This window comes from Hypanus sabinus, chromosome 12 (genome assembly GCF_030144855.1).
Source record: "Hypanus sabinus isolate sHypSab1 chromosome 12, sHypSab1.hap1, whole genome shotgun sequence".
NCBI classification, from domain to species: Eukaryota; Metazoa; Chordata; class Chondrichthyes; order Myliobatiformes; family Dasyatidae; genus Hypanus; species Hypanus sabinus.
The window spans coordinates 28,399,467-28,415,079 of NC_082717.1; the positions used below are offsets into that span (position 1 = coordinate 28,399,467).

The following is a 15,613-nucleotide window of genomic DNA, read 5'->3' on the forward strand; positions in this document are numbered from 1 at the left end:
TAGATGTGGATGTTCAACTCAATTCACTTACGGCAATTTTTGGGATTATTCCAGAGGAAGTAGGTAGAGTATCTGCTTCCGCTCAACATGTGATGGCCTTTTCAACATATACATATACATATTGGTACCAACAACTTAGTTAGGAAATGAGAGAAGGTCCTGTAAACAAAACTACAAGGAGTTAGAAATGAAGTTGAGAAGCAGGACCTCAAAGGTAGTAATCTCAGGATTATTGCCTGTTCCAAGTGACCATGAGTATAGGAATAGAGTGAGGTGGAGGATAATGCATGGCAAAGGGATTGGAGCAGGGGACAGGGATTCAGATTTCTGAATCATTGGGACATCTTTTGGGGCAGGTGTGGTCTGTCAAAAAGGACAGGTTGCACTTGAATCTGAGGGGGACCAACAACCTGACAGGGAGGTTTGCTAAGGCTACTGGGAAGAGTTTAAACTAGAATTACTGGGGGGTGGGAACTGAACTGAAGAGTGAGGAAGGGCGGTTGGCTCAGAAATAGAGAAAACTTGGAGACAGTGCGAGAGGGAGGATAGGCAGGTGACAGAGAAGGGATGTGCTCAGATTGATGGTTTGAGGTATGCCTATTTTAATGCAAGAAGCATCATGAACAAAGCGGATGAGCTTAGAGCATGGATCAGTACTTGGAGCTATGATATTGTGGCAGTTACAGAGACTTGGATGGCTCAGGGGCAGGAATGGTTACTTCGAGTGACAGGTTTTAGATGTTTCAGAAAGGACAGGGAGGTAAGCAAAGGAGGTGGGGGCATGGCACTGCTGATCAGAGATAGTGTCACGGCTGCAGAAAAGGTGGAAGTCATGGAGGGATTGTCTACTGAGTCTCTGTGGGTGGAAGTTAGAAACAGGAAGAGGTCAATAACTCTATTGGGTGTTTTTATAGACCACCCAATAGTAACAGAGATATCGAGGAGCAGATAGGGAGACAGATTCTGGAAAGGTGTAATAGTAACAGGATTGTCATGGTGGGAGATTTTAAATTTCCCAAATATTGATTGGCATCTCCCTAGAGCAAGTGGTTTAAGTGGAGTGGGGAGTCTGTTAGGTGTGTTCAGGAAGGTTTCCTGGCACAATATGTAGATAAGCCTACAAGAGGAGAGGCTGTACTTGATCTGGTATTGGGAAATGAACTGGTCAGGTGTCAGGTCTCTCAGTGGGAGAGCATTTTGGAGATAGTGATCACAATTCTATCTCTTTTACCATAACATTGGAGAGGGATAGGAACAGACAAGTTAGGAAAATGTTTAATTGGAGTAAGAAGAAATATGAAGCTATCAGGCAGGAACTTGGAAGCATAAATTGGGAACAGATGTCCCCAGGGAAATGTATGGCAGTAATGTGGCAAATGTTCAGGGGATATTTGTGTGGCGTTCTGCATAGGTATGTTCCAATGAAACAGGGAAATTATGGTAGGATACAGGAACCGTGGTGTACAAAGGCTGTTGAAAATCTAGTCAAGAAGAAAAGAAAAGCTTACGAAAGGTTCAAAAAACTAGGTAAAGATAGAGATCTAGAAGATTATAAGGCTAGCAGGAAGGAGTTTAAAAATGAAATTAGGAGCCAGAAGGTGCCATGAGAAGGCCTCGGCATGCAGGATTAGGGGAAGCTCCAAGGCATTCTACAGGTATGTGAAAAGCAAGAGGATAAGATGTGAGAGAATAGGGCCAATGAAGTGTGACAGTGGAAAAATGTGTATAGAACCAGAGGAGATAGCAGAGGTACTTAATAAATACTTTGCTCCAGTAATCACTGCAGAAAAGGATCTTGGTCATTGTAGGGATGACTTACAGAGGATTGAAAAGATTGGGCATATAGACATTAAGAAAGAGGATGTGCTGAAGCTTTTGGAAAACATCAAGTTGGATGGACCTGGATGGGACCGGATGAGATACACCCTAGGCTATTGTGGGATGCGAGGGAGCAGATTGTTGAGCCTCTAGCGATGATTTTTGCATCATCAATGGGGCGAGAGAGGTTCCGGAGGATTGCAGATGTTGTTCCCATATTCAAGAAAAGGAGCAGAGATAGCCCAAGAAATTATAGGCCAGTGAGTCTTACTTCAGTGGTTGGTAAGTTGATGGAAAAGATCCTGAGCAGCAGGATTTATGAACATTTGGAGAGGCATAATATGTTTAGGAATAGACAGCATTGCTTTGTCAAAGGCAGGTCATGCCTTATGAGGCTGATTGAATTTCTTCAGGATGTGACTAAACACATTGATGAAGATAAAGCAGTAGATGTAGCATATATGGATTTCAGCAAGGCATTTGATAAGGTACCCCATGCAAGCCTTATTGAGAAAGTAAGGAGGCATGGGATCCGAGGGGACCTTGTTTTGGGGATCCAAAATTGGCTTGCTCACAGAAGGCAAAGATTGGTTGTAGATGGGTCATATTCTGCATGGAAGTCATTGACCAGTGGTGTGCCTCAGGGATATGTTCTGGGACCCTTCTCTTTGTGATTTTTATAAATGATCTGGATGAAGAAGTGGAGGGATGGGTTAGTAAATTTGCTGATGACACAAAGGTTGGGGATATTGTAGATAGTGTGGAGGGCTGTCAGAGGTTACAGCGGGACAGCAATAGATGTAAAACTGGGCTGAGAAGTGGCAGATGGAGTTCAACCCAGATAAGTGTAAGTTGGTTCATTTTGGTAGGTCAAATATGATGGCAGAATATAGTATTAATGGTAAGACTCTTGGCAGTGTGGAGGATCAGATGGATCTTGGAGTCTGAGTCCATAGGACACTCAAGGCTGTTGTGCAGGTTGATTCTGAGGTTAAGAAGGCATATGGTGCATTGGCCTTCATCAACTATGCAATTGAGTTCAAGAGCTGAGAGGTAATGTTACAGCTATATAGGACCCTGGACAGGCCCCACTTAGAAAGGGTGCTGAGGAGATTTACAAGGGCGTTACCTGGATTGGGGAACATGTCTTACGAGAATAGGTTGAGTGAACTCGGCCTTTTCTCCTTGGCATGGTGGAGGATGAGAGGTGACCTGATAGAGGTGTGTAAGATGATGAGAGGCATTGATCGTGTGGATAGTAGGAGACTTTTTCCCAGGGCTGAAATGGCTAGCACGAGAGGGCACAGTTTTAAGGTGCTTGGGAGTAGTTACAGAGGAGATGTCAGTGTTAAGTTTTTTTACGCAGAGAGTGGTGAGTGTGTGAAATGGGCTGCCGTCGACAGCGTTTCTAGAGCTCGAAAAAAGCAACGCAATGGACTTGTAACATCATAATTCAGTGAGTTGTTTTTTATGTCTCCCCTCTCGCTGTGAAACGAGGTCACTTCTTTTTCCCTTATTAGGGTGAAAGAGAGCCTGTGGTATGTCGAATCCCAGGTGAACGAATAGTCTTTGGGGTACTGCAAGTCTGTGTCTTATTGATGCTTTGCTGCATGATTGAGAGTTCGGAGTGGGGGGGGGGCACCTATGCTTATTTTGCTGGTGGGGAAAGGGGAGCGGTCGTGCCTTGTGTGGGAGGGGGAGGCTGGTGGGGCTTTGGGGTTCTAACATTTAACTGCCATTCATTCTTTTAAGGCAGACCTCTGTTTTTATGGATGTTTGCTAAGAAAAAGAATTTCAGGATGTATATTGTATACATTTCTCTGAAATTAAATGTACTTATCGAAACCTATTCCCATAATCCTGATTGAGAACCTGGGCCTTTGTACCTCCCTCTGCAATTGGATCCTCGACTTCCTAACTGGAAAACCACAATTTTTGTGGATTGGTGATAACACCTCCTCCTCGCTTAGCCCACTGCTGTACTCTCTCTATACCCATGACTGTGTGACTAGGCATAGCTCAAATACCATCTATAAATTTGCTGACGATACAACCATTGTTGGTAGAATCTCAGACAGACACGAGAAGGCATACAGGAGCATGATATGCCACCTAGTGGAATGGTGCCACAGCAACAACCTGGCACTTAATGTCAGTAAGATGAAAGAGCTGATTGTGGGCTTCAGGAAGGGTAAGATGAAGTAGCACATACCAATCCTCATAGAGGGATCAGAAGTGGAGAGAGTGAGCATTTTCAAGATGTCTGAGGACCTAACCTGGACCCAACATAACAATGCAATTATAAAGAAGGCAAGATAGTGACTATACTTCATTAGGAGTGTGAAGAGATTTGGTATGTCAACAAATACACTCAAAAACTTCTATAGATATACCATGGAGAGCATTCTGACAGGCTGCACCTGGTCTGGTATGGTGGTGGGTGGAGGCTACTGCACAGGACCGAAAGAAGCTGCAGAGGGTAGTAAATTTAGTCAGTTCCATCGTGGGTACTAGCCTACAAGGAGTGGTGTCTCAGAAAGGCAGAGTTCACTATTAAGGACCTCCAGCACCCAGGGCATGCCTTTTTCCTCACTGTTACCATCAGATAGGAGGTACAGAAGCCTAATGGCACACACTCAGTGATTCAGGAACAGCTTCTTCCCCTCCGCCATCTGAGTCCTAAATGGACATTGAACCTGTGAACACTACATAGAACATAGAACAAAACAGCACAGTACAGGCCCTTCAGCCCACAATGATTTACCAACCCTTAAACCCTGCTTCCCATATAACTCCCCACCTTAAATTCCTCCATATACCCGTCTAGTAATCTCTTAAAATTTCACTAGTGTATCTGCCTCAACCACTGACTCAGGCAGTGCATTCCACGCACCAACCACTCTCTGAGTAAAAAACCTTCCTCTAATATCCCCCTTGAACTTTCCACCCCTTACCTTAAAGCCATGTCCTCTTGAATTGAGCAGTGGTGCCCTGGGGGAAGAGGTGCTAGCTGTACACTCTATATATTCCTCTTAATATCTTGTACTCCTCTATCATGTCTCCTCTCATTAAAGAGTAAAGCCCTAGCTCCCTTAATCTCTGATCATAATGCATACTCTCTACCTCACAAAAAATGGATTATTTGTGTTTTTTGCATGATTTTTAATCTATTCAATATGTGTACTGCAATTTATTTATTCCTTCTTCTTCTTCTTTGACATTATGTATCGCATTGAACTGCAGCTGCTAAGTTAACAAATTTCACGACACATGCCGGTGATAATAAACCTGATTCTGATTTTATTGTTCACAAGGATTAGTACCTATTGTATTAAATCACATCAGGTGACCACTGTCTGCATTACTACATGTGGAACACCATGATTTGGAATGTGAATAAAGCAATTAGTATAACCCAGCAGCTTATTCCGCTTTCCATCAATATTTTCTTTAACTGAGATCATTTTCTTAGCACTTCTCGATTGTTTTGAACTGATCACAAAACTGCAGATCTGGGAGGGCCAAATCCCTATCTTGGGATGTAGAACTTTGGCTCCTGAAGTATTGCCCTGGAAATTCTGACTCGGGTGTATACCTTGAGGTTGCACAACCAGAGCAAAAATATATGAGCCTAATTTGGGGCACATTGGAAGGAATTTCTTTGACTATTTCTGTATGAAGTCTCATCAGAACTTAAATGGGCAGAAAATAAATATGGTTATATGTGTGTTCAAAAAAAATCACTTTTTAATTGTTAGTCCACCACAGGCCACTGTAACATTTCTGCTCTAATTGTCTTTAAATTGTTGGGACGAGCAGGCGAAGGTTACTTGCCATGAGAATTTGAATCATCCCATACAATAATTTGCTGAGGGTATTGATTAATATCCAGCCAGGAGAGGATAACGATTGTGCTTGGTTTGATTTTAATCAGTAGCCCATGTTTGAATAAATCTGGATTTCAATATATTCTGTTAAAATAAAGTTCAAAAAATCAACTCACTGAGCATGGTTTCCAATCGGATCAAACAGCCAACAAAATCATCAAAGTCAATGACCAGGTCAGAGTTTGCATAACGTGCAACAATGTTCTCAATCACTGTATTGTTCAGCGTGTAACCTGAGGAGGAAAACATAAATTTACATTAATGGTAATTTTATTTCTGTGATATCTGTTTATTCATCAGTATATAAGCATTGTTTTGTCAAGGGCTGCAGCTGATAATCATGGAAACAAAGATGTTGCCTGGATTGGAGAGCATGCCTTATAGAACAGGTTGAGTGAATCCCTTTTCTCCTTGGAGCGATGGAGGATGAGAGGTGACCTGATAAAGGTGTACAAGGTAATGAGAGGCATTGATTGTGTGGCTAGTCAGAGGCTTTTTCCCAGAGCTGAAATGGCTAGCACGAGAGGGCATAGTTTTAGGGTACTTGGAAGTAGGTACAGAGGAGATGTCAGGGGTAAATTGTTTTACACAGAGGGTGGTGAGTGCGTGGAATGGGCTGCTGGCAGTGGTGGTGGAGGTGTAAGCAATAGGGTCTTTTAATAGACTCCTGGATGGATACATGGAGCTTAGTAAAATAGAGGGCTATGGGTAAGCCTAGGTAATTCTAAGGTATGGACATGCTCAGCACAGCTTTGTGGGCCCAAGGGCCTGTATTGTGCTGTACATTTTCTATGTTTCTAAAGATTATGTATTGAAGAAAGGTAAGGGATAAATGTACTTGTGGAGATACTACATTGTGTTTGACTATTGAGGGCACTGAGACCAGTGGAGTGTTGTATTTCTTTGTTCTGCTGTGAACACCTCTAAGAAAATGAATCTCTGAGTAGTATATGGTGACTTTGATAATAAATTTACTTAGAACTTTGAAGTGTCAGCATAGTGAACTCAAACATATCCTTGCTAAACTGGAGAGATGGATTCAAGCTGGGCAAGTGTAATTAAATCCATATTACTTATGCTTTAAATTAATGGAATTGAATGGTAAAGATCTTTTTCCAAGAAAGATAAAGGAAATGTCCATGAGAACCCCATTATGTTTAGAAAAATGGTACACAATTTAGTTTATTTTTATATAGGATACAGATGCTACTGAGTAGCACACACACAATGCTAGAGAAACTCAGTAGATCAGGAAGCATTTCTGGAGTGGATATTAGAGTCCTGATGAAGGGTGTCAGCCCAAAACATTGACTCGTTATTCCTCTCCATAGATGCTGCCTGACCTGTTGAGCTTCTCCAGCATTTTGTGTGTGTTACTCAATTTCCAACATCTTGTGTTACAGATGCTACAGGCAGCCAAGAAGAGGGTATAGCCTTTTTTTGATGAGGGAGGACATAAAAGCAGATGTTCTTGGGGATCATCTAGTAAGGCTCTATGAATAGAACTTAGAAGTAAGAAGTGGTGGATCTAGTTGGATTGCATTCATGCAGCTTCATAGAGCCTGGACAGAAAATAGAAGAGGCAAAATTTATGTATTATCATTGGAAAAAATCCACTACCAAATAACTTGCAGAATATTGATTACCTATACTGTATTTAGTATACTAGTTATCTTCAGTGTTAAGAAAAGCAGCAGAAACAAATGAGGCAATGAAATATAATGAAAAGCTGCTTGACTAATCTCATTGAACTTTTCAGTGGTGTACCACATAATAAACTCATGAAAACTCAGGGAGCATTGCCCAAGTTGTAAAGTAGTTTCCCTTAAGGAGCATGACCATTTGCTCATTACTTATGAGAATGAGAGACTTTTAAAATTTGCAGTAGATTCCATCTTTTAGGGGGATTTGGTGGGATAGTTAATGTTGAGGACAACAATAATCTGGCATAATTGATAATTGACCAGTAAAGTTTAATCTGCATCAGTGAACCATAACATTTCTTTGAAAGCAGATTAGAGGAGTTAAAGAAACAGACTTCTAGTCTATTTCTAGTAATAAACTCAAGAGTAATGAAGTCACAAGCAAATTTATAATTGGATAGGTTCCATGCAAAAATATAAAAGGTGCACTTGCATTGAATCTGGGTTAAACCAGATACTTCTACTGTGTATAGTTCTTATCATCATGTTGTATTGAAAATAGAGGCACTGGGGAGGATCTAAAGGCTTGCAAAGATGTAAACTGTCACCAAGAAATCAAGTTGGGGAACTCAGACAAAAAATATTTACCCCAGATTGTGGCCAGTGGTATTGTCATATTTAAGGTGAAGCTAAATGAGCACATGAAGGGAATAGGTTATATAGATTGCAATGGTTGAGTCAAATGTAGGATTTTCTTACTAGACATTTCCAGTAAAGAAAATACTGTTTCTTAAAACCTTCAGTTAATGACAGCTAAGCAAATACTGAGCATGCTCTTAGATATGGGAAATAAGTAATTCTGCCAGTTGGTCGTGGAAAAGTCCATTTGCTTGCACTAGTGGACTATTCTGAAATTACCTGCTTCTTCAAGTGCCAGTCGCATTTCATGTGAATTCATGGTACCAGATTCATCAGCATCCATCTTCTTGAAGATTTTCTAAATGAAGAAAAGATGAACATTGGCTTTTCTAATCTAAGTTACATAACAAAAGTTTAAAATGAAACCAGATTCCAGATCCCTTGTATGCTGAAGTCAAAGTTGAGTTTATTGTTGTATGGTCATATGTAGGTATAATGAACAGCTTACTTGAATGTGCATTGGCTGAGCAAAATTTCATGAGGCAGGGAAGATCAGGCATCCAGAAGTCACAAAGTAAGCAATTGCACAAATTGAGCTTTTATAAAACAATGCAACTCATGTACCTCCCACTTATGTCTAAATTAGAGTCACCTCCTATGTGTCACATTTGCCAAACTTCTCTCTATTTACAATGGCATATTCATTTGTTCTATGAATCTTTCTAAATTAGTTATTCAATTAGGAAATGATGCATGTAATCACCATCACTATAATGCAGAGTCTTGGGGCTAATTTTCATAGACAGAATTAAACAAATGGATACCTACTCAAACACCTGTTAAAGGTCATCTCAACCAAATGGTGTCAGAGAGTCCTGATAAATGAAGTGTCTGTGGGTGTGTTTTCTTCAAAGCAGCTAATATGAGAGCACTAGAAGATTTCAATGAGGAGACAAGTCTATAGAGAAAAAATAATTACCAGCATCTTCTGTAACTTGTTCAAAAACAGCTTCAATTCCAGTTGTCCAATTTTTCCTGATGCATCTTTCTGTTTTACCATTTTATTGAGGAAAACTACTTAGAGAAGGTATTAGAATAAATGATGCTTATAAAAAGTATTCACCCCCTTGGAAATTTTCACGTTTTACAACATTGAATCACAGTGAATTTAATTTGGCATTTTTTGACACTGATCAACTGAAAAAGACTCTTTCATGTCAAAGCGATCTCTACAATTATAAATATAAAACACAAAATAATTTGCATAACTATTAACCCCTTTAATATGACACACCAAATCATCACTGGTGCAGCCAATTGGTTTTAGAAGTCACATAATTAGTTAAATGGGGATCACCATGTCCAGTCAAAAGTGTTTCAAATTATTGTAGTAAAAATACACCTGTATCTGGAAGATCTAACTGCAGGTGCGTCAGAATCTTGGAAAAAACTCCACCGTAAAGACAAAAGAACACTCCAAGCAACTCCATGAAAAGGCTATTGAAAAGCACAAGTCAAGAGATGGATACATAAAAACTTCCAAGTCACTGAATATTTCTTGGAGTACAGTTAAGTCAATCATCAAGCAATGAAAAGAATATGGCACAGCTGTAAATCTGCCTAGAGCAGACCATTCTGAAAAACTGAGTGACCGTGCAAGAAGAGGAGTAGTGAAGAAGGCCACCAAGAGACCTATGACAGCTCTGGAGGAGTTAAAAGCTTCAGTGGCTGAAATAGGAGAGACTGCATATACAACAACTGTTGCCTGGGTGCTTCACCAATTGTAATTTTATGGGAGAGTGGCAAAGAGAAAGCCGCTGTTGGAAAAAAAAACTCACATGAAATCTTGACTAGAGTTTGTCAGAAGGCATGTGGGAGACTCTGAAGTCAGCTGGAAGAAGGTTCTTATGGTCTGATGAAACCAAAATTAAGATTTTTGGCCAGACTAAACATTATGTTTGGCAAAAGCTAAAGTCCACACATCATCAAAAATACACTATCCCTACCATGAATCATGGTAGTGACTGCATCATGGTGTGGGGATACTTCACTATGGCAGGCCCTGGAAGGCTTGTGAAAGTAGAGGGTAAAATGAATGCAGCAAAATACAGAGCAATCCTGATTCAGTCTGTAAGAGAACTGACTTGGGAGAAGATTTGTTGTCCAGCAAGACAATGACCCCAAGCATAAAGCCAAAGCTACACATGAATGGCTTAAAAACAACAAAGTTAATGTCCTGGAGTGGCCAAGTCAGAGTCCAGACCTTAATCCAATTGCGAATTTGTGGTGGATTCAAAGGTATGTTCACTCATGATCCCCATGCAATCTGACAGAGTTTGAACAGTTTTATAAAGAAGAATGGGGAAAAGTTGCAGAATCCAGATATGTAAAGCTGAAAGAGACCTATCAACATAGACTCAAGGCTGTAATTGCTGCCAAAGGTGCATCTACTAAATACTGACTTGAAAGGGATGAGTAATTAGTCAATCAATTATTTTGTGTTTAATAATTGTAATAAATTAAGACCAATTTGTAGAAATTTGTTTTCACTTTGACATGAAAGAGCCTTTTCTGTATGAGGATGAGGTTTTTCATTCCAGAACAAAGGCGATGTCCTCCTTTTCAAAGAAAGGGGCTTCCCTTCCTCTACCATCAACACTGCTCTCAACCACATCTCTTCCATTTCATGCACATCTGCTCTCACCCCCTCGTCCTGCCACCCTACTAGGGATAGGGTTCCTCTTGTCCTCATCTGCCACCTCACCAGCCTCCGCATTCAGCACACGAGTCTTCAAAACTTCCGCCACCTCCGATGGGATCCCACCACTAAGCACATTTCTCCCCCCCCCCCCCCCACTTTCTGCTTTCCGTGGGGGATCACTCCTATGTGATTCCCATGTCCATTCATCCCTCCTGGAATTTATCCTCGCAAGCGAAACAAGTGCTACACCTGCCCCTCACTACCATTCAGGGCCCCAAACAATCCTTCCAGGTAAGGCGACACTTCACCTGTGAGTCTGTTGGGGTCGTGAACTGTGTGCAGTGCTCCTGGTATGGCCTCCTGCACATCAGTGAGACCCGCCGTAAACTGAGAGACCGCTTCGTTGAGTACCTACGTTCTGTCCACCAGAAAAAGTGGGATCTCCCAGTGGCTACCTATTTTAATTCCACTTCCCATTCTCATTCCAATATGTCCATCCATGGCCTCCTGTACTGTCATGATGAGGCCACACTCAAGCTGCAGGAACAACAGCTTATATTCCATCTGGGTAACCTCCAACCTGATGTCATGAACATTGATTTCTCAAACTTCTGGTAATGCACCATGCCCCCCCCCCCCCACCCCCCAGTCACCACTCTCTATCCCTTTTCCCTCTCTCACCTTATCTCCATCACTTCTCTCTGGTGCTCCTCCCTTTTCTTGCTTCTGTAGCCTCCTGTCCTCTCCTATCAGACTCCTCCTTATCCAACCCTATATCTCTTTCACCAATCAACTTCCCAGCTCTTTACTTCAGCCCTCCTCCTCCCAGTTTCACCTATCACCTTGTGTTTCTCTTTCCCCTCCTCCCACCTTTTAATCTACTCCTCCGCTTTTTTTTCCTCCTGTCCTGCCGAAGGGTCTCGCCCTGAAACGTTGACTGTTTACTCTTTTGCATAGAGGCTGCCTGGCCTGCTGAGTTCCCCAAACATTTTGTGTGTATTGCTTATAAACTTCATTAGAGCTTCCCTCAGCCTCTGCTACTCACGAAGAAGAGCTGAAGTTTGTCCAACTTCTCTTCATAGCACTTGCTCTTACTCCAGGCAACAACCTACTAAACCTCTTCTGCACCCAGTTCAAAACTTTGACATCCTTCCTATAATGTGACCCAAACTAGATGCAATACTCCATATACAGTCTAACTGGAGTTTCATAAAGTTGCAGCAACTTCCTACTCCTGCATTCAATACCTCGAATAATAAAGGCAAATGTCATATGCCTTCTTTGCTACCCTATCAACTTGTGTGGTCACTTCCAGGGAGCTATGGTCTAGGACCCTAAGATCCATCTGCACTACACCACTGTTAAGGGTTTTGCCATCAATGGCGTATTGGCCCCGTGCACTTTGGGAGATCAGCTACAAAACCTCAAACTTATCCAGACTAAACTCTATCTGCCATTTCTCTGACCATATGACAATTGAATCTCTATCCCACTGTATCTTTTGGAAATCTACACTATCCAAAATGTCACTAATCTTTACATCATCTGAAAACCTAACATGATTTTGTTCAAATTATTTATAATGTAAACAAACATCAGAGATTCTAACAAGGTATTTTTTATTCCTTTGAATCTCTCCAATCCTCTGAGCAAATGATAATTTGGGGTGAATGCCTATCCAGATTGATTGGGTCAAAACCAGCTTTTGGTGAGGCTATTTGGCATTTAGAAAAAGAGAGACACCCCAGCGTATTGATTCAGGAGCGCATGGCATAATGGTAAATAAAATTCCTGTTGCAATCTCTTCAATCTCTGTCTGGTCATCTCAGAAAAATAGAGAAAAGAACTTCTCCAAGGAAACAAAACAAAAAAGACAATTAATTGTTCCTATAAAAAGCTGAATGATTGCTGATCAGAGATCTAGATGCAGAATGCCTGCTTGGTAAGAGGACATTAATAATGTTTGCATTGTGATTTTTCTATCAATTGAAAAGTTTTGTGTTCGATAGAGTGAACTATACTTACTAAAAGGATACATCCATTAGACTGATCACATTTCGACAAGTCTGCAAACTAAAGCCATCAGTTTTAATGTCTTCACCTTGAAGAGAAAACATATTCCAGTAAGAGGCTGAGAGAATATATTTAAAGGAACCATAATTACACAACAATATGATGCACCATCAATAACTCTCTCTGAGACGTGAAGTCGAGATATCGGCTTTTATTGACTGGAAGAAAGAACAAGCAGTAGTTGACCACCATACTACATCCTGGAGAATGAGGGCCGGGCTCAGGCCTCAATTGCCTTTATACCGGGGTCTGTGGGAGGAGCCACAGGAGCAGTCAGCAGGGGGCGTGTCCAGACAGGTATATGTAGTTCACCACACAATACAGATGCAATCCTTTTCTTCTACCATGCAAATGATTTGGAAAGACCCATTCTTTCTTTCAGTATCAGCACACTTGGTCTTTATACATGAGAAAGTCTGCAGATGCTGGGAATATAAAGCAACATACACACAATGCTGGAGAAATTCAGCAGGCCAGGCAGTATCTATGAAAATGATTAAACTATCAATGTTTCGGGCCGAGATCATTCTTCAGAACTGGAAGGAAGAATTAAAGAAGAAAGAAAAAAGATGAAGAATAAAAAGGTGAGGAGCAGGAAATGAGGAGAGCTAGAATGTGATAGCTGAAGTCAGGTGGGTAGGAAAGATGAAGGAATCTGATAGGAGAGGAGAGTTGACCATAGGAGAAAGGGAAGGAGAAAGGGATCCAAGGCAGGTGAGAAAAGTAACAGGCCAAATTAGGAAACAGAAGTAGAGGGGAGGGGGACAGAATTTTTTTTAAATCGGAAGGAGAAATTGATATTCGTGCCTTCAGGGTGGAGGCCACCCTGGTGGAAAATAAGGTGTTGCTCATCCACCCTGAGGGTGGCTTCATCTTGGCACAAGAGGAGGCCACAGACTGACATGCCAGAACAAGAGTGGGCATTGGAATTAAAATGTTTGGACACCAGAAGTTTCTGCTTTGGTGAATGGAATGGAGGTGCTGGAAAAGCGGTACCCCAATTTATTACGGGTCTCACTAATGTAGAGGAGTCTGCCTCAGGAGCACTGGACACAAGAGATGACCTCCAGCATATTCACAGGAGAGGCAAGGTTATGTTTGGTGGTAGGATCCCTTTGGAGATGGTGGAAGTTGTGGAGGATAATGTTAGATGTGGAGACGTGGTGGTTGTTAAGGCATGGGAAAATGAGGTGAGTGCAGATGTTTGGGAAATAGAAGAGATATGGATGAAAGCAGCTTCAATGGTGGAAGAAGGGAAACACTGTTGTTTGAAGGAGGAGGACATCGCTGATGACTTGGAAAGGAAAGCCTCATCTTGGAAATGGATGCGGCAGAAATGAAAGAACTGAGCAAAGTGAAGAGCCTTTTGCAGAATGCAGGGTGGAAAGAAGAATAGTCAAGACAACTATGGGAATTGGTAGGCTTATAAAAGATGTCTGTCGATAGATGGAGACAAAGAGATTGAGAAAATGGAGGGAGATATCAGAAATGGATTGTGAATTTAATGACAGGGTAGAAGTGAGAAGCAAGGTTGATGAAACTGATTAGCTCAGCATAGGTGCATGAAGCAGCACCAAAACAGTCATCAATGTAGTGCAGGAAATGTCGGCGAGCATTACCGGGGAAGGCTTGGAACATGGACTCTTCTATGTAACTAACCACCTCAGGTGACATCCTCCTGATAGTCCATGACATTGTTTCTTCCACTTCTTTTTCTCTTAACTGTGACTCTGGTACTGCTGGAGCCTGTGATCTACAGCTTGAAGGTGTGTTTTTGGGCTGGCTGAGCGATCTGGGACTTAGCTGTCTCTGAGAAGATACCAGGAGGCGAGCAGACTTGAGGCTTGGAGACAGGGCACAGGCCCATGAATGACTCAATTTTTTGCTGATTAAAGCATCAAGGAAGATTGAAGCGTCGAGATAAGTGATGTCCAGCTCCATCCACTAGTCTCTCACTTGCAGCTGTCTGTGAATGACGGACTCTCGCTCACAGTTCTCAAGGGAAGGCTCCTGTATTTGAATGATCTCTCTCTCTCCTTTTGCTATTGGATGATGGACTGTCTTTCAATTGGGCCCTTTCAATTTTACTTCTTAATATTTTGTGTCTTCACCGCTTCTTTCTTGTTAATGTTTGCCTGATTGGTTTGATTTTTGCACAGCTGGTTGAGGGGGGGTGAGGGGGAGGGTTTGATGTTCTTGTTGCCATAAGCCTGATCTTTTTTGCACATGGGCCTGGCAAAAGCAGTCACAGCTGGGGCCCATGCAGATGTTCATGGCTACCTCTCAAGTCTGGAGAAAGTGGGAGGAGCCGAAGGTAAGGATGAGAATTGGTTCTGTCAGAAAGGTGGGCGCTGGTGGAGGGGATCTGGCTGGTTCACTTACTGAGAAAGAAACAGAGAACTTCAAGGCATTCTTGAATGAGAATAGAAGTGTTTGGGAAAAGAATATATAGGCACACAGTCTTTAAGCCTTTCTTTCAGTAGAATGTCCTGCAAGACCTGTGGTAGTACTTATAGCTTTTTGTTACAGTCAGATAGAGACACTCATTTCTTCCAAGTCAACTATTTCATATAGTAGAGGAAGCTGAAATTCTGGTTTGTTTATTTCTCTATTGACCATTATGAAATTGTTTGAAACCCATCTGTAAGCTGGGTTCTAAGATTCATGCTGAATTACACTCATCTATAGGTCTAAGCAAATTCAAGGAAAAGGTAGAGTTTGGAGTCATAATCTATAGGAAATTTTGTTTTCTTCCCTTTGGAATGAAAAAAGAAAACTTACTTATTTCACTTAGGTGAAGAAACCTGTTCATGTACTGATCCAAATTTCTTTTAAATGCTGAAATTGAACCT

General features: G+C 41.6%; 1 protein-coding gene across 1 annotated transcript in view; it reads right to left on the reverse strand.

Moving 5' to 3' along the window:
• The window catches only part of LOC132403324 (calpain-2 catalytic subunit-like), a 102,206-nt gene that overhangs the window by 10,755 nt on the left and 75,838 nt on the right, over window positions 1-15,613 (reverse strand). The window contains exons 16-19 of the mRNA XM_059986775.1: window positions 12,725-12,789; window positions 8,967-9,035; window positions 8,267-8,345; window positions 5,822-5,938 (exon numbers count right to left, since the gene is read on the reverse strand). Coding sequence (XP_059842758.1) covers window positions 5,822-5,938; window positions 8,267-8,345; window positions 8,967-9,035; window positions 12,725-12,789 — 330 coding nt within the window. The remainder of the gene's footprint in view (window positions 1-5,821; window positions 5,939-8,266; window positions 8,346-8,966; window positions 9,036-12,724; window positions 12,790-15,613) is intronic.